The sequence below is a fragment of the Eretmochelys imbricata genome, chromosome 6 (assembly GCF_965152235.1).
Source record: "Eretmochelys imbricata isolate rEreImb1 chromosome 6, rEreImb1.hap1, whole genome shotgun sequence".
NCBI lineage: Eukaryota > Metazoa > Chordata > Testudines > Cheloniidae > Eretmochelys > Eretmochelys imbricata.
The window spans coordinates 37,614,166-37,632,351 of record NC_135577.1 but is presented as its reverse complement, the minus strand read 5'-3'; the positions used below and the strand labels follow the sequence as shown (position 1 = coordinate 37,632,351).

General features: G+C 39.5%; 1 protein-coding gene across 8 annotated transcripts in view; it reads right to left on the bottom strand.

Annotated features, from left to right (window-relative positions):
- Positions 1-18,186, bottom strand: part of MICAL2 (microtubule associated monooxygenase, calponin and LIM domain containing 2) — a 191,202-nt gene that overhangs the window by 149,176 nt on the left and 23,840 nt on the right. For all 8 annotated transcript variants that reach the window (XR_013346327.1, XR_013346326.1, XM_077818417.1 and 5 more), the window contains exon 2: positions 10,943-11,300. Coding sequence is in view for 6 of the 8 variants with exons in the window: in XM_077818417.1 (XP_077674543.1) it covers positions 10,943-11,206 (264 nt within the window). In the remaining 2 variants the exon portion in view is untranslated. The remainder of the gene's footprint in view (positions 1-10,942; positions 11,301-18,186) is intronic.

The window sequence follows — 18,186 nt, the reverse complement described above, 5'->3', positions numbered from 1 at the left end:
CAGAGTAACAGCCATGTTAGTCTGTGTTCACAAAAAGAAAAGGAGTACTTGTGGCACCTTAGAGACTAACCAATTTATTTGAGCATAAGCTTTCGTGAGCTATAGCTCACTTCGTAGGGTGCATACTGTGGGTTTGTTCAGTTTTTTAACACTAAAAGCCCACTGCTAATTAGAAGAGATCTGAGGCTGTTTATTCCAGTGCTTCATCATGTGGTGACTGCATCATCCTACTGCTTGTTCAGCCAGACCAAGTGGAACCACAAAGCAGAAAGCCATTTAATCAAAATATACCCACACGTGGAGAATGACATTGCAAAAACATCTGGAAGGGGTCAATCCTTTTGGGGAGGTCAGCTCTAATAATTAGTTATTCTTCCTTATTTACTTTTGTGTCAAAAAAAGATGTTTGGCCAGTTGATTTTGATGGTTTGCTTTTAAACAGTCTCTCCATTTGAAATGAACTCAGTTATACAAACCCATATCCAATTTGTTTACAGCTGTTAAACCTAAATATGTTTAAAATGTCATCCTCGTCAATATTTTATTGAGAGAAAGTTACCAAAAGATGTAGTTAAATAGAAACAGTGAATAATAATCCAGTTTAATTTTCTCTGTTAAGGTTTTTCTTCTACCACAAAAACAACAACATTTTACACTACAGATTAAGAACATAAAAACCTGCATAACACATCTGAATGCCAGGGAGTTAAGATTACACTTTAAATAGCCCAGAAATGGGAAAGCACAGTAATATGTGGTTATCATAAGGAATCCTGAACCACTATAACTCTTATCATATATTCCCACCATCTTGTGAGCCTTTTGATTTATACAATTTATATCGTAGCTAAGGACATGTCAAAACCAGGTTAATTTGCTAGTTTGGCCAAGAACCTGGATACTTATGTGTACTATGTATTTTGGTGTTTTGGGCATATGTAAACACATTAATATATATCAGTCTCCCACTCTAGAGCCAAGTCTTCTATTACTCTCTGCATCTGAAGTGTATAGAAGAAAGGCTCTAAAGTATTGTGGGAGAGGAGACAAGTATCATTTCTCCCAACTTTCAGACTATTCACTGCATTAAACACACACACTCTCTCCAGTGAGTTATCTTTGCCTATGCCACAACTAACTACAGTTATTAAAACTGTTGGGGGGGGGGGGTGATCAGGGTTTTGTGTATTCCAAAAAAGGTGACAAAATGTATCCATGTGCTACAGTGCCTCTTGTACATACAGAAAAACTACAGAATGTGTGTCTTAATAAACTTTGACACAAACACGCATCATGCTTTTTCTTGATAAAATGCATGTTTCTCAAAACAGCAAAGTAACATGCCTTATGTTATGTCAACAGAAAAAAACTAGCTGGTTCTCCAAATAGGCATGGGAACTTAAATAAGAGAGGCACCTGTTCTACAAGAAACAGCCTTACATCTGGAACCTATTCTGTTCTCAGCCAAATGCATAATCCTTTCTTGGTACCAAAATTATGTATTTCCTCACTTATCTGTACAAAAATTAAAAAAATAGAAGCTTGTAATGTAACTAACAATAAAGCTGTATCAGAGCTCAGTTTGGCTCTCTGTTCCCTAGACAGAAACAAAGATCTGACCCCAAACCATCAACAAAGGAAAGCAACTGTCTGGCAGGCCTGTACTCCTGAGGCTGCATTGGAGAATTCTGTTTCCTTTGGTTTGGCACACATTAGGACCACCACCCTGTAATTTGGATGGATATGTGTCCTTACTATTTTCACATAGTCATAAATCCAATCCACCAAAATGTCATAATAAAGTAAGGTATCTCACTTAAGATTATCAGGAGATTACAGTGAGTCCAATTTAATTAAACCATGAGATAGCAACAATATCAGTGATTTGTGTAAAAGCAAGCTTGAGTGTAGACATCTAGGTTAGTGGAAATCTCTACAAAAAAGGAATATCTTGGAAATCAGTGAAATAGGAGAGGTTTCAGAGTAGCAGCCGTGTTAGTCTGTATCCGCAAAAAGAAAAGGAGGACTTGTGGCACCTTGGAGACTAACCAATTTATTTGAGCATAAGCTTTCGTGATCTACAGCTCACTTCATCAGAATGCATCCGATGAAATGAGCTGTAGCTCACGAAAGCTTATGCTCAAATAAATTGGTTAATTTGAGCATAAGCTTTCGTGAGCTACAGCTCATTTCATCGGATGCATTCTGATGAAGTGAGCTGTAGATCACGAAAGCTTATGCTCAAATAAATTTGTTAGTCTAAGGTGCCACAAGTCCTCCTTTTCTTTTTGTGAAATAGGAGAAGTTCCTTTCCATAGATACCTTAAGACTTCCAAACATCTTTAACATTTTTGTAAACTTTTCGTCAGGCATTCTGATTAGGTTCTCCTGGCTGTAGATTACCGTTTCTCATGAATGATAAAAAATGGAAAGTTGGTGACTGACAAAACATGTGTAGTATAATGTATACAAGTTCTAATAAAAATAAAATGATTTCATTATCGAATCAAATACCGAAACTTTGCCTTTGGTGATGTAATTTGGCCTGCTTTGAAAACAGAGTGATTCAGAGAGTCAGATACTTCGCAGATATCATTCTCTCAAAACAAAACCACATCCTTTCACCACCCTGACTCTTTTCAGAGACAAAAAAATATTTCTTGAAGAAACAGTGAAAACAGTCTGAACCCATCATCAACAATTAAAGGACTCTGCTGTAACATGTTGTCCCTATCCAAGCATTTTCTCCTTTCCCCCAGTAGAAATCTACAATTTCATAGATAATCCCACAGCCTTCCCTGATCTCAAAGCACTCTATACATTTTATTTATATAGATTTATAAAAGAATTAAAAGAGGACCCTCTCCAGGACTCTAGGCACCCATGCCATAAATTACAAAAATAAAGTAACCTGGCCACTTAAGTAAGTGACGTGATTTTTAAGTGAGCTAAACACTCACAGCTGCCATTTAAGTCAGTGGAATATGTTGCCAATACCACCAGCAGCTTCACAACTTCAGGACCAGTAGTTCAGCCTAAATTGAAGGGCTGAAGAGAAGTGTTTTTTGCCCGCTTTTGTTTAAATAAAGAAGTTGATATCAAAATGTATTTTTGTGCAATTTGCTCATCAGAACTTACTATAATTATGGTACTTGATTTCTACTATGATATTTAATGACCTGTTGATGAATATACAGAGATCAACCTGCTTGCTACAATATGCCACAGAGATTGTCTTTAGTAAAACAGTAATTAGATGCAGTTTTGCACATCTTTTATATTATCTATATCTTCAGAGGCATAAAGGACAATGATTAGTGCAATTTCCTAACTGTGGCTTCCAGTGTTGCAAAACAGGTTTTAGAACTTATGGTAACACTTCACATTAGATGGAGTTTAATCCAACATCATCATGGAAAGATTGTGTGATTCCATGTTACATCTGCTGTACAGTAAAACCAAAAGAATTAATGGTGATTTAAAAAAAAAAATCACAAAAATTAAAAAAAAAAAAATACCCAATGGATTAGATAATGATCCATTAATTTAATGTTACTGAACATATGAATGCCATTTTGGTCACCAAATATAAAAAAATACAATGGTCAGCTGTGTCATTTTGCTCTGTTATCCGTGCTATTTTAGATAAAATAGATGGGGTTTTCATTATAAAGCTTGATTATTAAAAAAAAAAACTTTAAAATCTCAGCCATTTCAAACCTGGTTTTCAAGAGGTTAACCTCTATTTTGGCTAAAGTGACTCAATCACTTGGTTCTAATTAAGAGCAAAATTAGGAGATTTTAAATCTTCCATCTGTAGTGAACATTCTGAAATATTTTAAAGTAAATAGAATGCAGAGTAAGGCGTCTCTGGAAGCATTAGGTGGACCACAAGTGACAGTACTGGGGGCGGGAGGGGGCAGGGGGAAGATAAATCTGCCAGTGTTTCAGTTAAAACATACTGGAGGATTGGTTTAATTATGAGAAGCTTTTGTTCAGCACCTTCAGGAAAACAGGACTTCCAGAAAACAAATATATTGTCCACTGTGTACTTACAATGCTCCAACTTTCTGCTTGCAAGTCACAAGTTTTTGTCCAAACTAAAGACCAATGAGAATGGCAGATATTTTGTACATGGCTAAGATGCAAGAGTGCCAATATGAGTCATCTGCCCAGTTTAGCGTCTTTGGACCATATACATGGTAGCACACAGCATGGGTTGGCAATAAATCTGCCATCCTCAACTCTTTGTTAAAAATAGATTTGCTTAATCTACAGTGCATTCAGTAGATGTTTTTTAGAGATGAAAAAAATCCACTCATGTACATGAGGGAAAAGAGTTATTATTCAATGGCATACACTGTGGAAAGGAAGAAACAAGGGCCTGGCAGATAAAATTGCCCTATTTTATAATTAATGAATGAAAGTGGCTATATTATGAAGACACAGCTAGATGTTGGTATTCTGGTTAAGTCATAAGCCACTCCAACTTTACTTATGATTTCTGAGATCAGACCCTCTCAACTGATTCATATCCTGGTCCTATTAATAATCCTGCATACACGCACAATGTTCTGCATATATCAAATTTGAAGTCAAGCACTGTAATAATAAGCTGAGTGTTTACTGTACCTACTTAACCAAAAGAACTGACAAGTGTGAGAATTCACTTGTTTCTATATTTTTTACACCACCAGCAGCAGCAACTTCCACATAGTGATAGCATATTAAATTACACGGTTTCTATACAAAAAGAATATGCAAACCTAGGAAAAAGTAGTCATTAACACAAGGAAATGGTTCAAAACAGTTTAATTTTCTAGTGTAAATAGTTAATGAGAAAATGTGAAATAAGCTCTGGCGAGTACCTAGTACTGATATGTAGGCAGCACTGTTCTCTCGAAGGAAATTTTTAGTAGTAATAGTTTGTTTTTTTAAGTATCCCTTATCTTTTAAGCAGTCAGATCATGCTTATATGACTGACTGGGAGGATACGTCTGTGTCAGTTTATGAGTTCCATTCGGGCTTTCTGAATACCATGTTGTATGTCAACCTTCATTTTTAATGAACACTTAAGTGAGGCTTTGAGCATTTATTTGGTAGCAGGAACTTGGCACCTAGTACAGAGACTATGGGCATGTCTACACTGCTGTTCGGGGATGTGAATATCAGTGCGAATGGAGTGCTGAGCTGGAACTCTCCCATGTGGGTGTGTGAACTAAAAGGTTCCTACCTCATATGGAGGACTATGTTAACGGGAATTTGGAGCCTTTTAGTTCATGCTTGCAGTGTCCACCTAGGGGAGTTACAAATTAGCACCTTGGTGCTCAATATTGTTCAGACCCCTATTGTCCTAACTGTGGGACAGCGTAGGCACACCCGGATTCTGGGAAGCTCTGACTGGATCAAGGGCCATCATCACTGAATAGTTCCACTCTAATGAAACAATAGGCTTGCTATTAGCAGAGCCATTGACTGAACTACTCTCTGCCCAGAAGCTGAGGGAGCTAACTTTGGAGTGTGGATATTTCCCAGTGAAAGAGGGGGTTGGGGGGCGGGGAGGGGGGGAGAACAGAAAAGGTAGCAGAGGCTATTTTAAAAAAAGAGGAACAAGCTCTAAGCAAGAGAACACTGCAAGTGTTGCCTGGCCTATGGATTCACTCCGATGAAGTGAACTGTAGCTCACGAAAGCTTATGCTCAAATAAATGTTAGTCTTTAAGGTGCCACAAGTACTCCTTTTCTTTTGGTGGATACAGACTAACACGGCTGCTACTCTGAAACTAGGGGTAGAGAAGACACTAAAAGGCAGTGGGAAAAAATAAAAAAAAAGGAGTACTTGTAGCACCTTAGAGACTAACAAATTTATTTGGGCATAGGCTTTTGTGGGCTAAAACCCACTTCTTATGCCCAAATAAATTTGTTAGTCTCTAAGGTGCCACAAGTACTCCTTAGATTTTTTTGCTGATACAGACTAACATGGCTACCACTCTGAAACCTGAAAGGACGTGGTATCAGGAGTGTGAGTGTGAGTGTGTATTACTATGCTTTCCTATATTGTCCTATATTTTCGATGCTGAAAACAAAATTTGTATTTTTGTAATCCAGGTGGATTATGTACGACAGGAGAGTCAGGGTAGTAACTCCATAGTTAATGCACTCATTATAACATTACACATCTGGGAAGGAGAGAGAGAAGCAGTTTTTTATTTTATTAAATAAACACAGTATTTCTAGCATCTGAAAAAGGTTCTAGCCTGAAATGTTGTGTGTGGTGTTTCCTTAGAGTAGAGTTTTTTTATTTTGATTTCTTTTGCAAAGTTTAAGGTTAAATGACTATGTCGTTTTTGAGATAGGTGACTGAAAAAGTGGTTTTTAAAGTGTGAAGAGTTTTCAAGTCCTCCCATCTTTTGAAGTCCTTCCTTTTACTTTAAAAACTTCAAAATAGAATTTGACATGATTCTTAAATGACAACTAATGCACAGTATTATTACTACTTAATTGGAGTGGAACATTCTTTAGGAAATAAGAGCTCATATTTTTTATATTTTTCCATGTATATTAGTACACTACACAATATAGAGGAAATTACAAGTCACTTAAGTGTGTCGAAAAGGTTTGTGCAGCAAACGGACCTTGTAAGCACTGTGAAAGCGATGACAAGACATTAGGTAAAGTGGCCAGTTTTGATTTTGTAAAACAAGGATCAAAGGTAGTTTAGAACCTGGTTTTATCTCAGCCACCAAGGACTGCAGAAGATTTTGGGAAAGTTGGATAGGTTATAAAGCAAAATGTAAAAGGAATCTCAAACTATGATGGTCATTGTGTTCACCAAGGTTACAAGTTCAGTTAACATAACCAGCAAAGCTGTTCGGGGCCTCTACTTAAAAATACACCCTAAGGATGTTCCAAACCCACAGAAAAAACCTGTAAGGTAAATATAAGTAGAAGCTCACCCCCCCCCCCATCTTTAAAAAACATATTACAAATTAAATAGCAATCCTTAAATTCTAAATTTCCTTTCAGTCAAATATTAGTTCTTACACCTAACTTAATGTTGGCATCCTTTTGTCCGCAAGAGATGGTGGGAATTGCAGCCTATGATGTAGATGGTTTGCAACGTTCCATGTGACTGAATAGTCCAGACCAAGATTTGCATGATCTTTGGCAGTTATTGCAAATGTAGGTGTCTCGGTTGGGAACTGCTTGCTTCCTGCAGGCTCTTTACATTCTTCAAATGGGCAAATTTACCAAGTGTGACAGCCCTGCTCAAGCAAGTACGACTGCGCTGGCTGGGCCATCTGAGTAGGTTAGAAGACGGACGCATACCCAAAGATATGCTATACGGGGAGCTATCAGAGGGAAAAGAACAACAGGATGTCCCAAGCCTCGCCATAAAGACCTTGAGCTCTCAAACAAAATTGTATTTGCAAACAGCCACTTGTCTAACTTTTGGGGTCTGATGAAATATGAAACCATTAAGATTTTCATTCCAACTGATCCATTGCAACCAACACTTTTCCATATATAACTGTAAGTGGAAAGTTTGGGCCACATTCTACGCTGTGCAATACACAGAAGCTTACAGTGTTGCATGAGATGTAAGAAGAGGAAGGTGAATTTGGACCACCAAGCTTAAAATGTACAAAAAACTCCAGAGCCATTATTCAACTACAAATTCAGAGCATAGGTGAAAGTCACAGGTGTTTGATGATGGCAATTTGTTGGTAGCATCAACAAAGCTAACAACATACTAGTAAAAAGAAAAGGAGTACTTGTGGCACCTTAGAGACTAACCAATTTATTTGAGCATAAGCTTTCGTGAGCTACAGCTCATTTCATCGGTTGCATCCCATGAAGTGAGCTGTAGCTCATGAAAGCTTATGCTCAAATAAATTGGTTAGTCTCTAAGGTGCCACAAGTACTCCTTTTCTTTTTGCAAATACAGACTAACACAGCTGTTACTCTGAAACATACTAGTAATGAGTCAGTATATTTAACCATTAACCTTCTCTATTGTGAAGGTGAATTTGGACCTGTAAATAGGACTGTCAGATTGCATCAAGGAAATGATCAGAGAGAGTCTGCCCTCTTGTCTGAATGTGTTTCCTACCATTCATGTGGCACAGATATGCTTTCACAAGAGACTATGATTCATATGTAAGGAATGTTTGCTAGATATCCACACTAAGCCTGAAGACCACAGTTAACATTTTCATTTGCTGCAACCTCCAGATTCATTCTTCTCACATGCAGTCAGCTCACTTTGATGAGAGTGAATTATAGGTCTTGTTATGGTAGATAATATAAAACAAATGCAGATATATCTTCCTCCTAAACACACCCTTTTGTCTATGATGAGTTATCCTACATTTATCCATAACATTAATACACACAAGTCCATTAGTTTATACAAATATTTATGCCCCATAAGTACAAATAAATCCTTATTCCAAAGCACAGAACTAATACCACAGGAGGCAGATTAGACTCTTCGGTCACAATCCTGCAAAGTTTTACACAGGTGCTTAATTGTTACAAATTGAGAGTGCCATTGACTTCAGTTTGACTTCACACAGCGTGTGCCATTAAGCAAATGCTTAAGGCTTTGCACGACCAGCGCCTTGCACTGTATGTATGAGCACACTTCAGAGACCGGAGCCATGCTCTCCCTACGCTTTACACATGCCGTCAACACTACCTATTTTCTGCTGCTATTATCTCCTCAGGCTGACATCAGAAACTGGGGGTGAGGGAATGGGGAAGGGCAGGGAGGGAGAATAATAGAGTATAGTACGGGACAATTATTAACTGCCAGCTGCTTCTCCCCCCACACAGCTCCCCGCCCCCCACTCCTTCCCTTTCCTGACTATACATTCACCATGAAGTTGCTCACTGACATATATTCAAGAACTCTTTCAAAAGAACAAAGAGAAGAAGGATAGGAGAAAATGGAAGTGACAGGGGAGGAAGGGAAGGAAAAAAGCGAACAGAGGAAGAAGTGGAAGGCAGAGAGGAAAGTGATGAGGAAGTTTTAGTGGTCCAAAATCTCTTGGTTCTTCCAGAGAGGCCTGCAGCAGAGATATTTCAAAACTTTTTTTTTTTTTTTTTTTTTTTTTTAAAAAGAGCTTATCCAAAAGATAAGTTTTACAAACAAAAACAGGAGCCCTTACATGCATTCCAAGTGATTTCAGAGCCCTTTCTCCCAGATGCTTTTGAAAAGCCCCTGTTCTTTAAGGAGAGTGAAGGGGGTAAAAAAAGCCACACTGCCCCTTTGCAGAGATTACAACTATGAAATTCATGATGATTTCAATTTATGAAACCCTTCATGGTTTGGAGTCCTGTGTATATTTTATACCCTGTTTCTCCCCTGTATTCTACTTACACAAGTGTCAATAACCCCTAGATTTGTCCATCTGAGGGCTGAGAATTCTCAATAGATGACCAATCTGGATTTCATATAATTTATAGCTGTAACTCAGCAATAAAACTGGGAGCCATATTTATACAGTCGCAAGTGAGCTACTCTAAAATGAAATATAATCGCCAGATAGACAGAGTGGCATAAACTGGTTAAAAATAAATCTTTAATATAAAACTTTTATACCAGCATTTATACTCACTGGAATCCAATGGTTTCCAACAGGTCTTCACTATATCTTACTAGAAACAGAACATCAACATGCTGTTCACAATCACACAGACTGCCTCCTCTTCTACTCACAATTAGGAATGTAAAATATTCAACCGTTAACCAATAAGTATTAGTCTTACTGTTAATATATTGCAGTTAATCTTTAAAACAGATGGGTAAAATAATTTCATGACATTTCACATCCCTACTTGTGCTGTCATTCCCTCAAGTTGGCTGCACTCCCTGCCGCCACGTCTGAGCACACTGTGTGCATTAACAAATCCGCCTCTTCCCTATCTGCATCCCACTCCCCAGCAGCACCCAGGGCAGAACAAGCCAAACTGCCCTCGCATGGTGATGGTTCGGGAGCCCGGGGCAATCAGAACACGTTGTGCTCTCAGGCCATCAATACCGGCTACCAGGGCTGGGTGCCTTGCTCCCCATCAGGAGCCAGTACAGGGACCCCAACCGGGCACATCCCCTCCCCCACAAGCATGGGCCCCCTGCCTGGGGAGCAGCCACTGCCCCCCACTCACCCCGCTGTCCCGATCCCCCCATGAGACTCTGCTGAGCCCCGGACACCATCCAGACTCCTGCCATGTGGGCAGCCGCTCAGAACCCAGGCCTCCGCTGGCTGCTTCCACTGGATGTGACTGGCTGAGGGGGTGGGCGGCGCTGGGCACTCGCCACCTCCTGGCCCATGGTACGGACAGGGAGCTGGGCAGCAAGGGGCACGTGACCAGAACTATCCAAAGTCCCACGACACAATGAGGGAGACCGGGTCATGTGACGGTGGAGACTGATGTCACCATGACACCTCCTGGTCACATGACAGGTTCTCCCTGCCACCATAACACTCCTGGATCATGGAATGGTCTCTCCCATTTCCCACCCCCACCTCCCATCACCAGGACAGTGCGCAGGAAGGGATGGTGACAGGGTACCAACTAGGGATGTAAAATGGTTAACCGATATCATTTTAATAGTTTAAATGGGTACTTTTTAAAATGATATTTACATCCCTACTCGCAATCATGTAACATCAGTGGGAAAACGACTAGAATTGTTTGTATGCAAGAGCAACAATAAGAAGGTATTTAAATATTGATGTTTACTATCGTTTAATAGCTAGAAACAAGGAGAGTCACTGCCACATGACAAGCCAGATCTCCAGGTTCCAGTAAGTGCTTTGCAAATAACCACCACTCCTTTGCTATGTAAGAAAATAGTTTATACTATGCAGAACTGTTTATCTTTAGCGGCAAAACTTGTTCTAAACTATAAATTAGAAATTGAAGTTCTCAGCTTACCTTAGTGTTCATACAAGATCTTCCTCGCTTATATTCTTTATGACTTACTCTTTTATCAAGCTTGTTCCACAAAGCTTTGGCCTTCCAGCTGGTTACCTTTGACTTCAATTTAGTATAGAAATTTCTGTAGTCCAATGGATCTAGTTCAAGTTGACGGGTGAGGATATTAAAGGCCTGAATGGTACCTTTGCATGTTGATGCTTGTACAAAATTTTCAAATATCTGGCCACCTTGGCTGTGCTTTTCATCATCGTTTTCCCCCATGTTCTGAGCAGTATGTGTAGAAAGGACTAAACTTGAACTGTGGTGCTCTGATACAGGTGACCGATATTATCAAGTACTTCCAAGAATATTATACCTAGAAAAGAAAGTCAAATTAACATATTTTCAACATAATGAAGATCAAAAACCTACAAATCATATTTAAAACCAGCTAGATACAAGCATGCAGAAATGAAAGGCTCTCTAAATGAGCCAAAGTGCAAGATAAAGTTAGTAATGGCATCAAATATACCAACTGCAGAAATTATAAATAAAATTATGCCCCCTCTGCAATGAGGATGTTGTGAAGGCCAAGACTATAACAGGGTTCAAAAAAAGAACTAGATAAATTCATGGAGGAGAGGTCCATTGATGGCTACTTGCCAGGACAGGCAAGAATGCAAAACCATGCTCTGAAGTGTACCTAACCTCCGTTTGCCAGAAGCTGGGAACGGATCACTTGATTATTACCTGTTCTGTCATTCCCTCTGAAACACCTGGCATTGGCCGCTGTCAGAAGACAGGATACTAAGCGAGGAGGACCATTGGTCTGATCCAGTATGGCCATTTTTATGTTCTTAATGCTAGGCATCAGTTTATTTCATAATGACCCTTACAAACATCCTTAAACACTCTAATGCACTGGTTTCAAGGACAACTCATTCTCCCTAAAACGCTATCACATTTGTCTAATGACAATCATTTTTGGCCTTACTCTACTAGCTAGCAATTGATACCTTTCTGAAGGCTTCACACACAGTAATTCCTCAGAAGCATCCCTCAACCATAACTGTAGTCAGAGCCTTGTATCTCTGGGAATTGGCCATAAGTCAACACTACATTATTTTAAAGAAAGATGTCCAATTACAGCTAGGGCATTAGTATACAACTAATCCAAAACAACCTAGATTCAGCATGAGGAGCCTGTTCATCTTGTCATCAGTTGCATGCAGAAAACATTTAGGATGACTGGAGCATCACGTCTTGTTACTCCAAAACTGAAATTCCAGGAAAAAGGGACCTACTCCACTCTTCCAACCCCCATATGAACCAAGCCCAAATGAAAAAGAATCTAGTACTCTCCAGTATAAGGGAGGTAATTGTTATTTAAAATGCACATTGTTATTTAAAATGATTACATTCACGTAATGAGTAATTAGTGTTTCTCATGGTCAAACCACATGCAGTATTTAGGACAACTACTATTGAGCTGTGAGAAGAGAAAGCTACTCTAATTAGTGTACATTTTAAAGTACTAAAATAACTTTGTAGGGCCACTCCCAGAGCCTACTTTAACCCCTCATTCTGAATTTCAGACACTCCCCGCTAAAGTCATCCCAGGTCAAAAGATTTAGATTCCCAAATTCTTATTTTTCCCCAAGAGAATTAAGATGGATTATTTAGCTGCTTACAATTGGTGAGAGCTTACCTGGACTCAAATCCAGAGTTTTAAGTGGGGCCAGTCATATTCCGTTTTTCCTGCTATTAAGGAATTACCTACCATTCCAAACACAATACCAATCTGAGGCTTGTTTAATCTCCCACATAATTTGTTATTTTACTTGGACCCCCATCAGTTGGCTTTTAGCTTTAAAATAAATTGTTAGAAGGGCCTTTCCAGATACACTTTTAATTTAACATTGTTCACAAACCATTCATTCTCTACCCACGTTTGCTTCAAACGGAAAGGGAAGCCAAAATAATCAATGTATTTAAATTAAGAGGAGACCCATCACATAAATCTTGTATTCTTTCAACATGAATGAATATAGGCAACCTATAAAAGCCTCCTGTGGGAAGAAACAGAGAAGCATTTGGAATGCTTACATTTTGTGGCCATGCTTAAAATAAATAACCTTTACTTTTACATCATTCTGTTGCCATTTTAGGGTATAATAAATTTCCAGTGTTGAGAGTTTGTACCTTTTCTTGGACCTAGTGCCATGATTAAATACTTATTGCCAAGAATACGTTAGGCAATTTTGTTTTCCAGTCTGAGTTCCTCACTTGTGGTATGTTCCCTGTTCGTTTGTGAAGGGCTTCATGAAGCAAAAAAACAACCTTTCCCTTGCTTCGTCTCTCAGGGGCTCTAATCTTGCCCGGATTGAGCGCTTCCATTCCCATTCAGCACCTTTGAAGGTTCAAGCCCAAGGTGATTAACTGTTAACTTCTCAAAATACATCCTCGATATATGAAAGTCAGCATAAGGAAACGAGTGAAAAGTAAAGGAGGAGTGATATAGATATAGCCACCCACTTAGGGCACGTCTGTACTTGCCATTTAAAGTGGAAAAAGTCCCCTTTTGCGCAAAAAACATGGGAGCGTCTACACTTGCCGATGACTTTTTGTGGTGAAACTCAGAAGTTTCACTGCAAAAAAGAAAGCCACCTCCACGAGAAGCGTACAGCTCTTACCGGTGATGCTTTTGCGGTGACGTGCAAGTGAAGACACATTCTTCCTCTTTACAGAGCTTTTAGTCTCTGCAGGATATCCCACAGTGCCTAGGTGACCACTCTGGCCAGCAGCTCTGCTGCTCTGACGCCAGGTAAACAGACATCCACCCCCCATAAAGCCCCGGAAACTTTAAAACGCCGCTTCCTGTTTTCTTGGCAAGTGCTCATTTATCTGGCAAGGTGACAATGCCTGCTCTACAGAGAAAACGATCCCCTGCTTCGAGCAATGCTTGGAGCTGATCAATGTTTGGGGAGAAGGCGGCTGTGCAGGGTCCTAGGATGCCCTGCGATCACCCCTGGCCTCCCTTCCCACAAGGCCTATCATCAAAATGGAGAAAGCTGCACTGTGGGATAGTTGCCCTCAGTGCGCTGCTCTCATCGAGGCTAGACATGCTGCAAATGTAAACATTCTCTGACGCCTGTGGAAGTAAGCGAGTACACAAACCAGTGCTTTTCTTTCACCAGTTCACTATCACCGTTGACAGCGCAAAAATTCTGCAAGTGTAGACATAGCCTTAGTTTCATTCAAAGGCAACTTTAAATTTGCTGGCCTCTGCCAGAGTTACAGTTTCCTGCAACAAAAACTTGATAACTTCAGGAAAAAGTCTGTCACTGGGGAACGGTCAATGTGCCAGCATAACCACCAATAACTCCTTGTCCGAGCCAGGATATCTGGAAGAAGCCCTTCCACAAGTCAATATATCACACCACCCACCAACACTTTCATACAGCACTTCAGAGCACCTAAGCCATTAGTGCTTTTTGATTTTCTAGAGGGCTCCAATTAATCAAAAGGAAAGAGGCATTTTCCTGCCTTCCACTGACTCTTGGCTCCTAGCAAGCAGAAGACATCAGACTCTAAGAGATATACAATAAAAGAAAACAGAAGTTTGGTGCGAGGCCCATCTAGAGAGCTTCCTTGAATTGGGGAGCCTCTTATAGCCAAGAGAGTCCCAACCAAGTTTTGATTCCATCTGATGTTTTTAGGATTGAGGAGGATCTTCCTAGTTCCTCCTCCTTTTATGCACTCATGGGCTCTTTGTCACAGTAACACTCACTCCAGCTGAAAGGGGCAGGATTCTAGTCTAGTCTTCAAGTGCCAATCCATGGTATTGCACACATTGGCTGAGTTGGAATGTCAGAGGGTTTTAACGTGGAGGAGGGGAAGGCAGCAGTGGCAGCGGTGGGGGGTTGTTGCCAGTCTTGAGTGGTATTTAAGCATCCTTCATCCAAACACCATGTGACTACAGCATGGCTAGGGATCTTCAGGAGGAGAAAGAGGGGAAGGAACTCTGGCAGATGGGACTAGTCATTCTATGCAGCATGCCTCCTTCTTAATAACCACTTGGAAAACTCCCCTCTAAAAATGCCATCAGATAAGCTAACAACATTTACGTACCCTCTATGCTTTCTACCCTCACTTTGCAAAGGAAAGGGGAAGAGGAGGAGTGTAAGGCATTGGCAGGGTAGTGGGAGCCAGTGGCAACATGACTCAAAAAGAAACCATGCTGTTGAGGAGGAGATAGGATATCAGAAGCAGTACAAATAGGCAGCCTCTTTATGCAGACAGAAGGACTCCTGTTCCTTCACATAGCCTTGAGTGGAAATCGGGAACTCCGTAAGGTGAGGCTTGCCCATTTTCCCGACTAACTCCCTCCACCCCCTTTCTGTGGGGCGGTTTCATAGAAGGAGAGCCTTTAGGCTAGTCAGTCAGTTTCCAAAATAATCCTAAAACTATTTAATATGGACAAAGTGAAATCTCAGCAGAGACATTTGCTCACTGGCTGAATTTTTTTAATTGTGTCAGAGGTCAAGTTCTTCACAAAAGCCATGATTTGTGGTTTGACAGACATGAGGCGCAGGAGACTCTGGTTACTGTGAATTCCAGATTGCTACTGAAAACACCATGGCTCTATTTTTGGCATAAGCATTATGTTGACCAATGACAATGATGGAGAATACACAGAAGAGGAAATGCTGATGCTCTCCAGACAGATTGTTCTGAACATTCACTGCTATTTCACTGGGACACTGCACATGTTGAGCTCACCAGAAATGATTCAATGAAGTCTTCAGAGTAACAGCCGTGTTAGTCTGTATTTGCAAAAAGAAAAGGAGTACTTGTGGCACCTTAGAGACTAACCAATTTATTTGAGCATAAGCTTTCGTGCTGTAGCTCATGAAAGCTTATGCTCAAATAAATTGGTTAGTCTCTAAGGTGCCACAAGTACTCCTTTTCTTCTTTCAATGAAGTCTGTCCACTGGGGCTGAATGGAATAATTCCTAACCACAGATAAATGCATCCGATTCAGTACCATCTAAAATGCTTTTAATGATTTAAGAGGAAATAAATACAAACTCCACCAGCGTATAGGGAAATATTTGATTTCAGACTTTCCTTGTGCTTGGATGTATCACCACTTATAAATTTATGTTTTTAAAATGCAAATCATTCTGGAGATGAAACAGAGTTGAAAGCCTCAAAGGCACATGTTGCTGAAATCTTAGACTATAGTACCCAAGTGATTCTGGAAACATTAAAGCAGATAATTGTGTCTTTACCTAGAATAATATAAGCGAATTTAAAGGCTTACCTAAATATCATGCCCCCAAAAGATAAATTTGGGGGCACGGTAATATTTGGGAATGAAAGTTTGGGGTTTTGTCTGCTGTTTGAGGGTCAGAACCTCCACTGAACTGCATAAAAATATAGGAGAAATCCACACCAGAACTACTTTTATATTGCTCTGTAAAAATTAAATAGTACTTTAGTTTTATAAAGATAGTGCGTTCAGAGTTTAAAACTTATCTTGCTACTTAATTTTTCATTGGGGGGAATAAAAATAATTCAAAAGCTGTCTGTTTAACATGAAAAATTATTTCTTAGTCAGACACATTATGTTGCTCTCTTTTTAATATTTGAGAACATACTTCTTGAGTGGATTGCAAAAAGATTAAATTCCAAGTATTTCAATACCATTAATCCTGATTCCAGTTTCAATAAAGCCCTAATTCTTCCATGCTTACTGAGAGTAAAGTTCTATACTGAGACTTTAGTTAGGCACACAGAATACAATGAACTTATTGTTTTTAACCTTAAGCAAACATTATCAGAAGCAAAGGAATAGATTCTGCAACATTTGTAGTAAGCATTTACTTTGGCCTTTCTCCACTTCTACGTTTTTACAGGACGAGCCACTTCATTTCTGCTCTAACTGGGCCTATATACTGTGATAAGCATAGGACCAGGGACAATCAGCAACTGCTCTGAAAAGCAATTTCTCTTACCTGGCTCATGAAAGTCTGAAAGCTTAGTACCATTACAATTAGATTTGCAAGTGAAACTGGCAGCACTACAGGGCTTTCTAGGCTTTCCACATTAGTTTCTACTTATGAGACATTTTGTTTTTATAGTCACTGTTTTAAATAGAAATATTTATATTTAGAGGAAAACAATGATTCCACCGCGGGGGGCTCCCCCCCCACGAACCGTCATAATAGAAAGGTTTTTTTTAAAAGAGTTATTCTGGCAATAACAAAGCAAAATCTTTCTTCACTTCACTTAGAAAGCTAATTAAAATACATAATCCAAACTGCTTGAAATATTGTTTACTCACGGCTCTGAATCTGTGCACAAGCCTAAAATTCAACAATAACTAAAAAGGTTTCTGAACAAAGCCTCAAAGTTTTCTTCCTTTATTAACAATTGAATCGGTTGGTTCATTTCTTTTTTTGGTTGGTTAGGTTCGGATTTTTGTTTTGTTTTGTTTTTTCATTTTTACAAAAAGCTGACTTACACAAAACTCCTGCAAAATAATTTTTGTGGTCAAGTATGGAATTCAAAACAATTCCTACCAGGACACTCTGTGCTTATGAACTTACAAGGTTACCGAACATGCTATCAGCTTGCTTTGTTGGAGTTATGTGAGACATTTTAAACACGGACCTTCCAACAAGTGCTGCTCTGCCCAGTTAACCTGCTCCATCTGGAATCAACAATAATAAAATATAGCTAGAAGCATGTGCATGAGTGTCTACGCACCCATCAATGCTTTTCAGTGTACACTTGCATACCTTCATGGGAAAGACCTCTTCAGTCTACTAAAATTCTGCAGATTTATTAGAAGTAGCATTTTCATTTATTTTTATCTACAAACCTAGGCACATTTCACATATTTGATATCCAGCTTACACTTAGTGCACACCAATTTATTTCTTCACACTATCAAACCAGTGCTTCCAGTTTTATTATGAGAATATGGAACCATACACGTAACCCATGCCATCACAACGTGGCTCTTTGTCCCCTCTAGTGGCTAGCTCACATAAGGATGTTGGAGTCTGCTATTGCATCCAAAATATTGGATCCTGCCCAGTTAGCTCAGTCAAAGCCGGGTACTTTATGGCTTGAGCATAAAAAGGACTAGGTCTATAAGCTCAGAGGCAGAAGCAAACTCAGAAACCTCTATACATGGTTTAGCCACCTGAGGGAGACAAAGCCACATAGCATTAGCATGATTATACATGGAT